At 38.2% G+C, this 13,700-nt stretch overlaps 1 protein-coding gene across 1 annotated transcript in view; it reads right to left on the minus strand.

Moving 5' to 3' along the window:
• Positions 1–5,311: 5,311 nt before the first annotated feature.
• LOC148032385 (coiled-coil domain-containing protein 39-like) overlaps positions 5,312–13,700 on the minus strand; it is a 224,217-nt gene continuing 215,828 nt past the window's right edge. Inside the window, exons 12-16 of the mRNA XM_087684085.1 lie at positions 13,195–13,367; positions 12,825–12,971; positions 6,482–6,673; positions 6,179–6,366; positions 5,312–6,082 (exon numbers count right to left, since the gene is read on the minus strand). Of these exons, the coding sequence (XP_087540211.1) occupies positions 5,761–6,082; positions 6,179–6,366; positions 6,482–6,673; positions 12,825–12,971; positions 13,195–13,367 (1,022 nt within the window). The 3' untranslated portion in view covers positions 5,312–5,760. The remainder of the gene's footprint in view (positions 6,083–6,178; positions 6,367–6,481; positions 6,674–12,824; positions 12,972–13,194; positions 13,368–13,700) is intronic.

Below are 13,700 nucleotides of genomic sequence, written 5' to 3' on the forward strand. Positions count from 1 at the left end.
AGATATGAACTTATTGGGGGATTACTTTTCTAGCAATAACACTTTCATTTGCATTTATAATCATCTAATTATCCATGTGTTCAAATATGAAACACAAATGTATCAATTAGTTTTCTATGATAAACATTGCTATTGAAATAGAAAAGTTAATGTTTAGAAACATTGCAATATCCATTGCAACTACTACATGATCTATTATAGTATGCACCCTCCAAGTAGAGTGCTCAAAAATAATATATAAGTACATAATAGTGCTCTTGCATTTGTATCGATTGATGCTAATGATGATGAGATTTTAAAGGTTGCTAGGAATGTTTACACTTTTAGAGTACGCAGCTTGATTTATCATTGTATAGGTTCTCTCTTATTAAATATGCAATGGTGAGAAAGGCCAATGTTTGCTTGGCTTTATGTTTATGACTTTAAGCATGGGTTGTCTAATTAGTTGGGGATTATGCTTGATTTATTGATTGACTTATTGGGAGAGCTCTAGTCAATGATGCATCGACACGATGTACATGCCCAAGCTTTTAGATATGTAGGTTTGCAATTGCAACATAATCCCTTAATAGAATCAAGAATGATAATCTTTAGTGTTCCTCAAACTATTAGACAATATTCAATTCTAGTAGGAACTGAGGTTGTAATTAGCTATCATGCTAGGTCAAGGCCATGAGGATACTCTTGATCATCAAGATATTCATGTTTATACTCTTGTGTTGCAATTTCAAACTTGCACATAGTATATCTGCCAATGTTACATGTCCTTCTCTTTCCCAAAGGTGATGATGGGTAGCATATCAAAGTTCCTTATAGTTATTGAATACTCTTGTGTATGCACATGAATTATGGAATAAAGATTATGTTAAATGTAATTTTATACATTTTGGCTTCAACTGAGTGTATATGATGCACAATGATCCACTACTATAACAATTTATTGTTGATGCTTATTGTATTATAAAGTAGTGTAGATGGATAATCAACAAATACAATTTAGTTATGCATTCATGGGAATAAAAGGGTGGTTTTACCATCCTCTTTACCAGTTCCATCACTGTTTCTTTGGAAACACACTGAACTAGTGAACCAAGGCATATGTATCAGCCATGTTAAGATGCGATGGCCATAGTGTGAAGTAAGGGAAAACTTGATCTTTTCATAAGAATGACATGTAACCCAAAGTGGTAAAAGATAATTGATGCTTTGTTGATAGGGCAAAGTGCACATGACCGATTTGACAGCTTGGATATTCCTTACAAAGCATTTTGGTATGATGCATATACTATTGAAAAAAAAAATATTTGGGAATGTCAAAAGGTACGTTAATGTGATTGAGTTTTGAAAGTGAGGGTTGCCACATTCTCATACCTCGATCATTTAGCACCACCCTTCCGAACCCTTTGAAGTGTCTCACTTTATGACATATTGATATGTGCTAAGTTACTTGATAAAGTTGAATTTCTAGCTTTATTTGAGATAATTTAAAAATGCAATATTCATGTTTCTTATAGTGCAATGAGTCCCAATAGTCCTTGCATATGTGAGGGTCGATGTATTAACGAATTAGGATTTGCATCCCTTTTTGGGCATCCTACCTACTTTGTGGGCTCTAAGCCAATCATTTCTTAAAGCATGCTTGTACCTTGACCTAATTGGACATAGCCTACATTATTATAATGACATTTTTATGTGTGCAACCCACATAATAGGTATAGGTGAGACAAATACAATTGTAGGTAATAATATAATAATGTGTCTGTGAAGTAATACAAGTGCCCATAAATAGTACACTCAAGATAAAAAATATCATTACACAAAATAATGCCTAGTACCTAGCTTTTACTATCTTTGATCTTCCTTAGATTTATAGAATTATGCATACAATGACCATTGATGATATTGGCTATCCTATTTTTACAAGGTGATTAAAGGATAATATTATTAATAAATAGATGGGTTGTTTTGTATAATCCTTATTTGAGTAAAAACTATAATGCATATATAAATACAGAGGTGTGCTCAACAATGGTAGCTGCTCTCTCTCTCTCTCTCTCTCTATATATATATATATAGTACTCATGAAGTGCATGAAATACAAAGCTATTTAGATGCACAATGCGAATATTTAATTTTCACTACATAATGAGAAGCTAGATATACATTGCAAGTGCACTTTCTTGATGAGAATTATGTGATGTCTTGGGATACATATAATATATAATATATTGTGCAAAATAAAAATTCTCAAAAAACTACCCTTATCAAAATTTTTGCATGTAATTGAGTCTATCTAGAGACTAGAATTGTTCTTTATCAAGACTACTCAATGTATTGGGTATGGAATATGTAATTTGGTCTTTAAAGAGAAAACATGGCAAAACATGTGGTTGGATATACTTGTATATACATTGTGATACTTACTTGTGGTGAGCGTTACTACTTATGGATGCTTTTGATAGTATCTTGAGGTTGTACTTCTTTTGAGGGTCTGCATACTATTGACAATATGGTACATGATACTTTTAATGACGCTTGCATTGAAAAAAGTATACTAGAAAGTGATGATGAGTGGACCCTATGCCTGGAAAAAGTTGCCTCCATGTAAACTAGTCTTCAACTTTGTGCTTTTTTTGTTGCAATTTTGGTCATTTGTGAGCTTGCTCATCCCAGTCAACTTTGGGAAATGTTTATGGGACCAACGGCAGGTGACATTTTATATAAATTGCAATAAGGATATAGACAGATGTCCCGTTATATTCTACAATAAGAGATAACAAATAGGGCATTATTATATCTCAAACATTTACATCATCATGGACGTTTCTTAGGTTGCCAAATGCTCATAAACTATATGCTCAATTGCATATCCATTCACTTTTGCAAAATGAAATTGCATATGATATCATAGAGTGACAAATGGACAAAGACTTGCCTATTGTGCAATACTGGATGCTGTGGAATCAAACTCTGGAGATGTATTCTTTTTGAATGGATTGGGTAGAACTACAAATAAATTTTTCATTATAAATGTTTGCTTGCTAAATTACGAAGCAATCGTCATATAGCATTAACAAAAACATCATCTTGCATTGTTGCCTTGCTTTTACATGATGGTCGTACTACTCACTCAAGGCTCAAAATTCCATTGGAATTAAATGGTCAATCCACTTATAATATTCTATTTAAAGTGACCTTGCCAAGTTATTGAAACAATCTAACCTTATTTTATGGAATGAGGCTTCTATGATGCATTGGTATGCCTTCGAGGTGGTTGATAGAACTCTAAGGGATCTAATGAGGTGTGTTACACCATTTTATGGAAACATTATTTTGTTTGGAGGAGATTTTAGACAGATCTTCATTGTTATTAGCTTGTTGTCATTAAGGGCTCCCATGAGGATATTATCAATGTAGCTCTATGCTCCTCATTTGGCGCAATATGTTAAGGTATTTAAGCTATTCAAGAATATGCTTATATCTATGGATAGTGGTATAAAAAACAATGATTTCAATTGTTAGATTCAAGGCATAGTAATAGAGATCATTGTGACAAGTTACAGATTTCACCTAGCAAAAATGTGATAGATATTGGAATAATAACCTGGAAAAATATTAGGGAAAGTGTTTTTATTCTTAAAATTACTTTCATTCCTAGTAATATGCATATTTCATTGACTATGAAATGAAAATAATTTTAGATTCAATTGGCATTTGCCATAACAATTAACAAGGCATAAGGTTAAACTTTATCTGTTATTGGCCTTTACTTAAAATCACTAGTGTTTTAGTAGTCAATTATATATTACATTTTAAAATCATCATCTAGTGTAAAAAATTTTACTGGAAAAAAGTGAAGAGCTTCAAACGACACTATAAATATCATGTATAAAAATGTACCATAAAAATTTTGATGATATAAATCTTCATTTCAAGAAGATATATTTGTGAGTATCTCACTATCAATTATGCATTTTTGCTTTTTTTTGATGTGTTTGAAAAATGGTTTTTTCATTGTAGATTGTTTATCTTTCTTTAATGTTTACTTGACTTTTGTAGATGCCTACTTCGGCTTGGGGATACTATCTAACATCTAAGTATCAAAAGCAATTGCAATGTACTTTACATATAATAATGAAGCATGATATCATGACATTAGCTAGAGTTATTGAGTGCATGGAATTTTAATAACATAGATATTATGTTTCCATGGTAAATTGAGATAGTATATTTGGACTAAAAACAAAAGTTTTTATTCTCTCATATTAATAGGATATCTATAGATGGAAAGAAGTACGAATTTAAGGATCTAAGTTGCTATGTAACCTTACCTTAAGATTGCATAGCACCTATTGCATGGTCAAGGATTGTCAAGGGAAGTATTTTTATATTATTATTTTTAATGAAAATATAATAATAATATTTTTGTTGACTTTATATTATTTCATTGTAGCCTAATGATCTTTATTATTATAATGTAATTTTCTTTCATTACAAGTGTAAAAAAATGATGAAAGTCTAGTATATCATTCATCATGTCAACACGAGTGGATTGCAATGTTTGGCACCACTCCCCTCCATGCTATGCGTGGAGATGGACCTCATCTGAATTGTTCCATGAGAAAGAGATAGCTTCACGTTGAATAGATTCATTGGAGAAAGTCTTCTTTTTCTCATCAAAACTCTTTTGTATCCAAGATTTTTGCTACATATTTCAATATTCTTGCTTTGCTATACTCTCTATTTGCATGTATTATATGATTAGATTTACATGCAATTAATACAAGTGATATAGTTTTGACTATGCTATACTTTTTTGATGCTAAGCGTTTTGCTACATGTTTCAAGATTTGCATGCAAGTAATAGGTGTGAGGTAGGATACGAGAGAGAGAGAGAGAGAGAGAGAGAGAGAGAGAGAGAGAGAGAGAGAGATTTATATGGCAAACAAGTGAGGCAAAATAACAAACTTTGCTTCTTTCATGATGTCGCTTTGTGGCACTTCGTAGCGGCCTAACGTTCCTTGTGCGTGAAGCATGCATGGAATGCTAGTTTATAATAATATAACTCTTACTCTGTCAAGTCATAGTATACAGTTTGAATGATTGCACCTGCCAAATGAATAGGGAATTGAAATGTGATGGAGGTAGAGAGTAAATTGCGATGATGATCTGTGCATATTTGAAAGTACAGAAGAACACCAAGCTACTTTCAATTGCGATGATGAGCTGTGCATATTTCAAAGTACACAAGAACACAACACCAAGCTACTACAAATTGAATACTTGACACAAGAGTTCTATACATGCATCATCACCTACTTGGCTCTAAAACGTGCAACTCAAATGAAGGAACCACCGGCTAACCAGCCACATAACTTTGTTTATCACACAGCCTTGCAAAAACCACAAGAGGTATAGAAAGAGAGAATGACGGTACGAATCAGTCCGCCAAAAGCGAAAGACTACAACTGTAAAGATTCAAAAAAAACATTTAACGCCTTGACAGTAGGAATTGTCACTGAGAGTCTTGAGAGATATTGAGTGAGCTTGTATACGTAAATGCAATGTGCCATCAGCGTTTGCTGCTTAAACAAATACTTCCTCTGCAATCAGTCAATTGAAATCACGCGACGCTTGCATCGGTCGAGAGGTTCTCTATGCCCGCCATTCCCGTTCCTTGATTAACAGCAACATCATTCCCAGCCATTCGTCAGAATGCAGTTAAGCAATTGGCGAAAAGAGAGAGCTGTTTGCTGGCTCTTACGAGCTTCCCCCACCAAATTCCAAGTTAACAATACTGCCACTTCTTGAGCTTCTTGTAGATCCTGGGCTTGCTAGTGTCCTTACAGGAAGACTCTTGTTTGAACCTCTGCTAGAAACACTGGACGCGCTGGACCTGCTAGATCTTGTACTAGACGTGCCAGATGGAATCTTAAATCCAGCCCCAAGTACCTTGTTTTCAATAATTTTCTCATAATCAGGGTAGTCACTTGCAAGTAATTTGAGCTTAAGCAAGGCTTCCTTGGTTGTCTCCCTAAGTTCCACTAACTGCATCTCTTTATTAATCCTGTCCATTTCATCTCTGTTCATCATTAGACATGCAAATAGGTTAACAATGTTCTTGCAACTCTCAAAGAAAACGGAAAATTTTTGAGAGATCAAAGGATTTGTGAATTACCCATATGTGCTTTTAATCTCTTTTGCCAACCTATTGACCTGAGCTTGTGCTCGTTTCAACTTCTGATTTTGCTCTTCTGCTTCCTTACAAGCTGCTTCAACCTGTTCTTCCAAGGACTTCACACATTCTTTGACCGTACCACTTTCACATTCTAGATTTTGTAATCGAGACTGCATTCTAGCCATTTCCTGAGTAGTAGCCATCCATCCACTTCAATAAGAAGAGCAGAAGAAAAGTGTGTGACTAGTGAATGTGAACAGAACAAAATCTATCCTTGAAGAAGGTAAACATATAGTTCCTTACATCCAGCAGGCTTTTCTGCAGGTTTTGTTTGTCATACAAGCCTTCGAAGGCCTGTTGCAGTCTATGTTTCAAGTCAAGCTGTTCATCTTCCAATTCTTTGGATTTTGGTGACTTGTGGCTGTGTCGAAGCAGTTCATTGGCTTCCTTTACATCTTCCATAGCTGCTTGCAAGGCATATATGTCGTGCTCAACCTAGTAGAGCAGAGCAACATCTTAGAATTAAGGTGATTAGTGATCATGAAAGCAAAAATGGTCAATAGTATAGTAAAAACAAGAACTCATAGAATTTCTCACTTTATGATTACACGGTGCATACACAATCATGGAGATTCTAAACATCATAAGTCAAATAACATAAGCATTCAGTGTGTCCTGCTGGTCATAGGCAACTAACTACTTGCCTCAGATGCCCCGTGCTAGCCAGAGCCAAGAGAAGCAAGACTTTCTACTTTGTAAGCAATGGATTCAGCTGCTTGACAAATAGCCACATGGAGCCAGTGTGAGGATATGCTAGTGTTTGTAGCGTAAACAGTGTATATGAACATGACAAACAAATGAACTTAGAAAAAACGAATGAAAAGAAGAATGGATGATGAAATGAAATCCAATGAACAAACCCTGTAAGCTAGGTGTGATACAACAGATAGTCAAGTGGAGGGCTGTTCAATGGCCATAGCGTTATGAAGGTGACAGAGAGAATTGCCATCCAGAACAGTTCCCAAACACAGCAAACCACCAGAACTCATTGCCCGATCTGATGAAGGCAGGCCTAGCAGCTGGATGACAGAGGAAACTGTCAAATGCAATAGTTCCAGAAAGAGGGCAGTAGTCAAAAGGGTCGAGTTTTGGTGGTTTGCTGCATTCGAGATCTGTTGCAGACCTCACTTTCTTCCCTACTGTCATTCATCATTGTGCTGCTGTGTGGAAGTCCCAGCCCTGTATTTAGTGATCCAGCTGCTGCATTTTACCCCGCTTTCCTGCTCCGATAGCATCTGGAGTAAACCCAACAGCCTATGGCCTATGTTTCATACCACTGTCCTGCTACGACAACATTTGGTGGTCATGACGACTCTGCCTCAAGAGAGGAAGCACAACATTTGTCTCCATGCTAGTAAAGAAAGCAGGATTCAACCACCAAGCAAGGCATGTAAGTACATAAGGGAACTGTGATAACTTGCATACTAGCGGTTCATATTGAGATACTTTTGTTGGAAAGCTAAAGAAACAAAGTAAACCTAAAACAGTGTGCAGTAGAAGAAATAAGAAAAAGTCCTAAAAAGGTACTTAAAATTCTGGACATTGAGCCTTTGAGCCTGACTTGATAAGATAAGCCTAAGGATTTAGGTAGACTGGCCCAAAGAAGGACGTGGCTAAATTAGCCTGAAACCCCTAAACCTAACTAGCCTATGGATCCCAAGTAAAGACTAGCCTAGAGGGAAAAGGCAGGGATGGTTTTGTGGGTGATCCAAATCAGGCAGTTAGGCAAGCCATGAGGCAATGACCAAGAAGATAGTCAGTAAACCACCACATCAATGGTGAGAAGGATTCATTCCTTGATGGGCCATGTGATCTGGCCTTCTTTAGCTATACCACTAGGTTGGGGATGAGGATTTGCACACGTTGGATTGTTGTGTGAATGGGCCAGGTTCACTGGATACTGAAAGTCATAAGTCATGTCATGTGTCCATTCACAGTGTTTGTTTGGATCTACATGCCATTCCGACTGCCATCCATGTAACCAGTGTATTCATATGATGACGTATTCATTCTGAGATCAATACAATGAAACTGCCTACTTTTTGTGCCATTCTATCCTGTTCTTCCCTGAATTCTGTTTGTGTTTCCATGACTATACATCCTGAATTAATAAGCGAGCTTAATGAAGTATGTTCCATTCCGCACCCTATATTGGGTATGGGTGTCTGTGGGTATTCTATTGTGGTTCGTACACGATTACACTTGGGAACCACAATGATCAAACCTTCCCAAGTAAGTGGCTGGAAATGCCATAAATGCTGGACAACCAGCATGTAATGCTGGTCATCGCACAATAAATGCCTGAAAAATGCCAAATGGCCACCAAAAAATTCCAATGGGCAAGGACAATGTCCGGCAGGTGTGGACAGCTTGGGAAATGCAGAAATTGCCCGTGAAATTTACAGTGGAACCCAACAAACAACACACTGGAAATGCATAGAAATGCACTCAAGCAGCCCTCTAGAGTGAGTAGCCTCCCCCATCAAAACATATGACACACATGTTAGAGCTCCAAAAGTCCTCGTTTGGCTTAGACTGAGGCTCATAGGCAGGAGATGACAAAGCATGACAAACACGATTGCTAACGCCCCCTCTTAGATCCTAGATCTGGCTGAAGGCAAAGAAAGAAATGCATCCCGGGGTTGCAAGAGGAATGCCAATGTCGATGAAGTCCATCGATGTAGATTGCCAATGAAGAAGCTCCTCATGATCTTGGGAAACCCCCTCTAAAACACTAGGGGCTAGAGAATCCACAGCCACAGCACTGAGATCGTCTCCCTCTAAAAGGGATGGGGGATACGAGGTACCATTGAAGGAGAGGGTGGTGGATGGGAGGGAACCTATGGAATAGATGGTGCACAAGTGGGAATAGATGTAGACATAGACAATTGCCTCGGAGGACTCTACATAAGAGAAGGGGAATGGAGCTTGTAAATCCTGCTCTCTTGCCAACCTATTGTGAAAACAACCTGTGTAGAAGAATCCTCAATACAAATGGCTTGTTTGGTGAGGACAACCCGAGTGCCAAGCCGGCTAAGGCCATAAACTAAGAGAAGTGGAAACCCCAAGTCCAGAACATAAAGGGCTTGTGAAAGGGAGGTCGAAGCGTGGTCAGAAAACAAAGGCAAAGTGCCAACACCACTAATAGGCACTAAAACAATGTCACCAATAGGGAATGAACCCTTACAAAGGTGTAGATCTTGCAACAAATCACCTGGTGGAGTCATATTAGTAGAAGCTCCACTATCAACCAGCCAAGGCCTCTCAAAAGACAAGGCAACCACAGAAGAAGGCTCCTCTACGTCAACAATATGAAGGAACAGTGACTCATGGGTAACCGCTGAAGTACAGGTAGAAGGCTTGAATGTTTTAGCTCCATCCTTCGCTCCCGGGCGCTCTCGGGCGAAGGTGAGGGTACTTCTTACATTTCTCCTCTAAATGTGTCCTCTTCCCATAGTATGGGCATTTAGGCTTCTCCGAATTGGAGTAAGAAATCTTTTGTTTTTCCAAAGAAGAGAGAAAATTCTATTCTATTAAGAAGATTCCTTGGAACAAAATATCCCAAGGAAAAATGCAAAATACAAAGCAGCCATGTAAGGGACTCCATATTTTCAAAAAGTGACAAGGAGAAGTCTATTAAAAAGCTTGAATAAATAACTAGTTGGGAGTTCTATAATGCTAGACCATGTGGGTTTGAAAAAGGAAGAAGATGCCAAAATGCCATCCTAAGAAAAGCATCTCTCCTCCTCATAGCCTCTGAACTGCCCTATATCCTCTCCCATCTGTCATGGAAACGATGCACAATCTCTGTCCAGAGCCTAGATGAAATGTCCACCTAGAATCCAGCTTGCACATGAGATGCGACACAAGCTCTATGTACGAATATAAAGGGATTAGACATGAGACTCACCTCCCAACCATAGAGCCAAATGGACTCACCCCCAAGCCTAGGAGCTAGTAGCACATTGGGTCACGACCACATCCCAAGGACTGGCGTCCCATACCACCAGTCCACACAATCCTGATATGTGGATGCATTGGCCAACGGGCCTAGAGTCCAAGAGTGGTGATCATACAATGATGTGCATAGTAGGGTCTTGAGTCCTATAAATAAGACTCGACTGCTCTAATCTTGAATTGTCCTTAGTGCATTTGCACAAAGTCAATTCATGATCATACAATGATGTGCACAATAGGGCAGCCTTGAGTCCTATAAATAGGACTTGGATGCCCTAATCCTGAATTCTCCTTAGTGCATTTGTACTAAGTCACTTCATGATCGTTGTGAACAAAGCTACTAGTGCCCATCTGGATATAGAAGGACATAACACTTTCCCCCATACGAATGATTTCCGTCCTTAGTAATATCCTCAGGAATGAAGTGAGGAAAATGAATGTTCAATGAGCATATTGACTCCCAAGTAGCCTCTGCCTCTGGGCAGTTTTTCCACTTGACCAAATATTTGAGATAAACAGTCACACAGGATCATTTAGTCCTGTGTTCAACAATCAATTTGGGTTCACATGGAACATATCGAGCAATGTCCTTGAGCCACAATAATTTCTCAATCAGAACAATCAATTCACCTTGTCCCGGTCATTCTATTAAATGACTCATGTGGAACACAAGATGAACTCATATCTCGAAAGGTAAATCAAGCTCGTAGGACATGCTACTTATTTATTTATTTTTTTCCAAGAAAAGAAATTTCTATTAATAACACCTCGGCAAAAAGCCTAAAATAAAATACAAAGTTAAAGGAACTTTTTAAAGAGTAACTAAGTACATCACAAATAGAATGGTTGTGTGAACAACCAATCTTGTGGGTTGTAATGCCAAACCATATGAGGGGTAGTATGGAAGAAAGTGCCTAAATTCCATGTCCACAAAAAAGCCTATCTTCTCTTCCTCATCCTCTTAGAGCTGCCCTGTATCCTCTCCCTCTCTCGTGAAGAGTCTAAATGATCTCTATCTAGATCCTTGATAGAGTCTTTCTTGTGGATATATCCAGAAGGTCAATAGCGTGGCTGCATCTTGCGGTCCAATATACCACACTATGATATTGGAAATCAACTCCCACATGTGGCAATGCCCCTAGGTTCACCGCGCCTGCAAATAATCTAAAGTGGGGATCCTACTTAGATGCTGTCCAATTATGAGAAAAGAACAACTCCCTTGAACATCCTCATAACCACATGTTGGGCCTCTATTTGTGACCCGTGCTATAGCCCCCAGGTTGCCACCATGGTTTTTGTTGTGGCATGAAAAATCATCCTGAGGGCTCTCCTCCAAACCTTGTGGGCTCTAGGATAGTTCCATAGGCAATGCCTCTATCCCTCCATTGGATCTGTGCATCTCATGCATGCTATTGGGTCCTCACTCTATCCAAGCTATGTGCCAATTGCTAGGCTCTGCCCACTCTCTTGGATCCCATAGTAATCACTGTAGAGGTCTCTTTTGGAAAGCCCAATATTCCCCCATCCATCTACTAGTTAGGTGGCTAGGTCTCGATCAATGTGCCACTTCCTCTTGAAGTGAGCCACTACTCAGATCCTTTGTCTAGAGCATCCAATGAATGTTGTCTAGTCAAGGTCCTCTTGCTGGAGACAACCATCCTCCTCAACCATACAAGTACATATCCTATCTTTGCTAGTCGCAAAGATTGCTAGAAGAATATCCTCTTTGTAGAACAAGTCCATGGTCTTGATCTCTTGAAGAATCTAGTGGATGCTGGGTTACCATGGTTCTTAGTGAGAAAATGGCATAGCCTGCAGCCTCCATATCACGAAGTTTCTTCCAAGGCTCCTCACCTAGAAGCAAATCCCTAACAATGAGCTTAGCCATCCAAGCTTTGCTCTGGCTATCTAGGTCTATAATCTCCAAGCTTTCCCTGGATCTAGACTGTATGATGACATCCCAAGCAACCTTTACTTTGGTTAGGCTCCTGTTTTCTCTAGACTAAATGAAGTTCTTGATAAGGCGCTTCACTTGGCCGATGCATGACCTTGAGAATGCCCAACAGGAAGTGATACACCACATAGTCGCAAGGACTTGGTTGGCGACTACTACTCTCCTTTACTACCTTTGAAATTGCTTCTCGTACATCAACCCAATCAGCTTTCAACCCATTTTCTATGGAATTATCTTCTTAAAACTTCTCTAGATCTGATTGTAGTGGAGGATCCATAGCCTATAGAAAAAGCAAATCTTTTTGGAAGTAGAAGTAGTTGCTTAGTGGCACTAAGCTAGTCATATCTTTGTTCAAAATCCTACTACAACTTTGCAATTGAAAGTCCTTTACAACACTTCATGATCCACTCCAAGGATAATTACTTTGTTACATCTTCTAAGAAATTTTTTTAAAAAAGAGCCTTTTTGAAGAAACCATGTCAAACCATGATTTTTGTGCAAAGTTTGGATGTGATTTCACAGCTCATAAGTTACAACTTTGCTGAAATATCATCACACCTTGTTGACTGCCATACTTTTTTGCAAACTCAAGCTTCTCTTGATAAACCCACAGAAACCTAGAGATGTTCCTACCATCAAACCACATTAAAGAATAATGTTTTTAAGAGCCTGGACCTGTACAACTTGCTGTTCAAGTCGGTATCCTTCTTGTTGCATCAACTCCCTTTCATGTGCCACCTTGGTAATGCAGTATTGAGGTGAACGGTTCTTACCATCTTCTAATCTTGCCCTTTTCAGCAAAGATTCATACTTTGCTTGTAGCTGCATACACTTAAAGTTTTTTAGGTACTTACCAAATTCAGTACATGAGTTTCATTATTACTAGCATTCTTCTAACATAGATAGCTATTTCTGTATGTATAAATCGTACATGTGAAATGATCTTGCCCAAGGACTCAGACATTGACCTCCAAAAGCTCCACATTGCACAATTGAAGTTCATTTTGATGCAACTCTATGATTTTCGAACATCATAAACACTTACCTTTTCGCAATGCAAATAAAGCCGTTTTTTCCTTAGAGTTAAACAGTGAAGCTCTTGTTGCACTTCTTTTAGTTCCTTCCGTTGCCTTTCAAAACGAGATTCTATTTCTTCTTTTCTCGTTTCCATGCTCATCTTTAGTCTTTCCCGAGAATCTTCCATTCCATACACAGTATCTAATGAACATATCAGATCAGTTATTGCTGGAGTGCTCTTGAACATTCCTTGTACAATAGTTAGAGGCTTCAAAAGAATGCAGTTAGAAATATGGTGATCAAATTAGTCCCATGTTTTTAATACTTGACCTAGACCTGATGAAAACAGAAGTGCTGAAATAAGGAAAGATAATTCTATTAAAAAATCCTTAGCAATAATCATCTCTAAAGTAAAAATAGTACAAAAGCCCATATGCATGAAATAAGCATAATCATAGGAAATAGATCTCCACGCTGGTTGCTCTCAAGAGAGAATGTCTAATTCCAAGCCTACCAATCAGGCAGCTCTAGTCA

Source organism: Lygodium microphyllum, chromosome 8 (assembly GCF_053477565.2).
Source record: "Lygodium microphyllum isolate KBCC chromosome 8, Lygodium_microphyllum_v1.1.10, whole genome shotgun sequence".
In the NCBI taxonomy this organism is placed as follows: domain Eukaryota; kingdom Viridiplantae; phylum Streptophyta; class Polypodiopsida; order Schizaeales; family Lygodiaceae; genus Lygodium; species Lygodium microphyllum.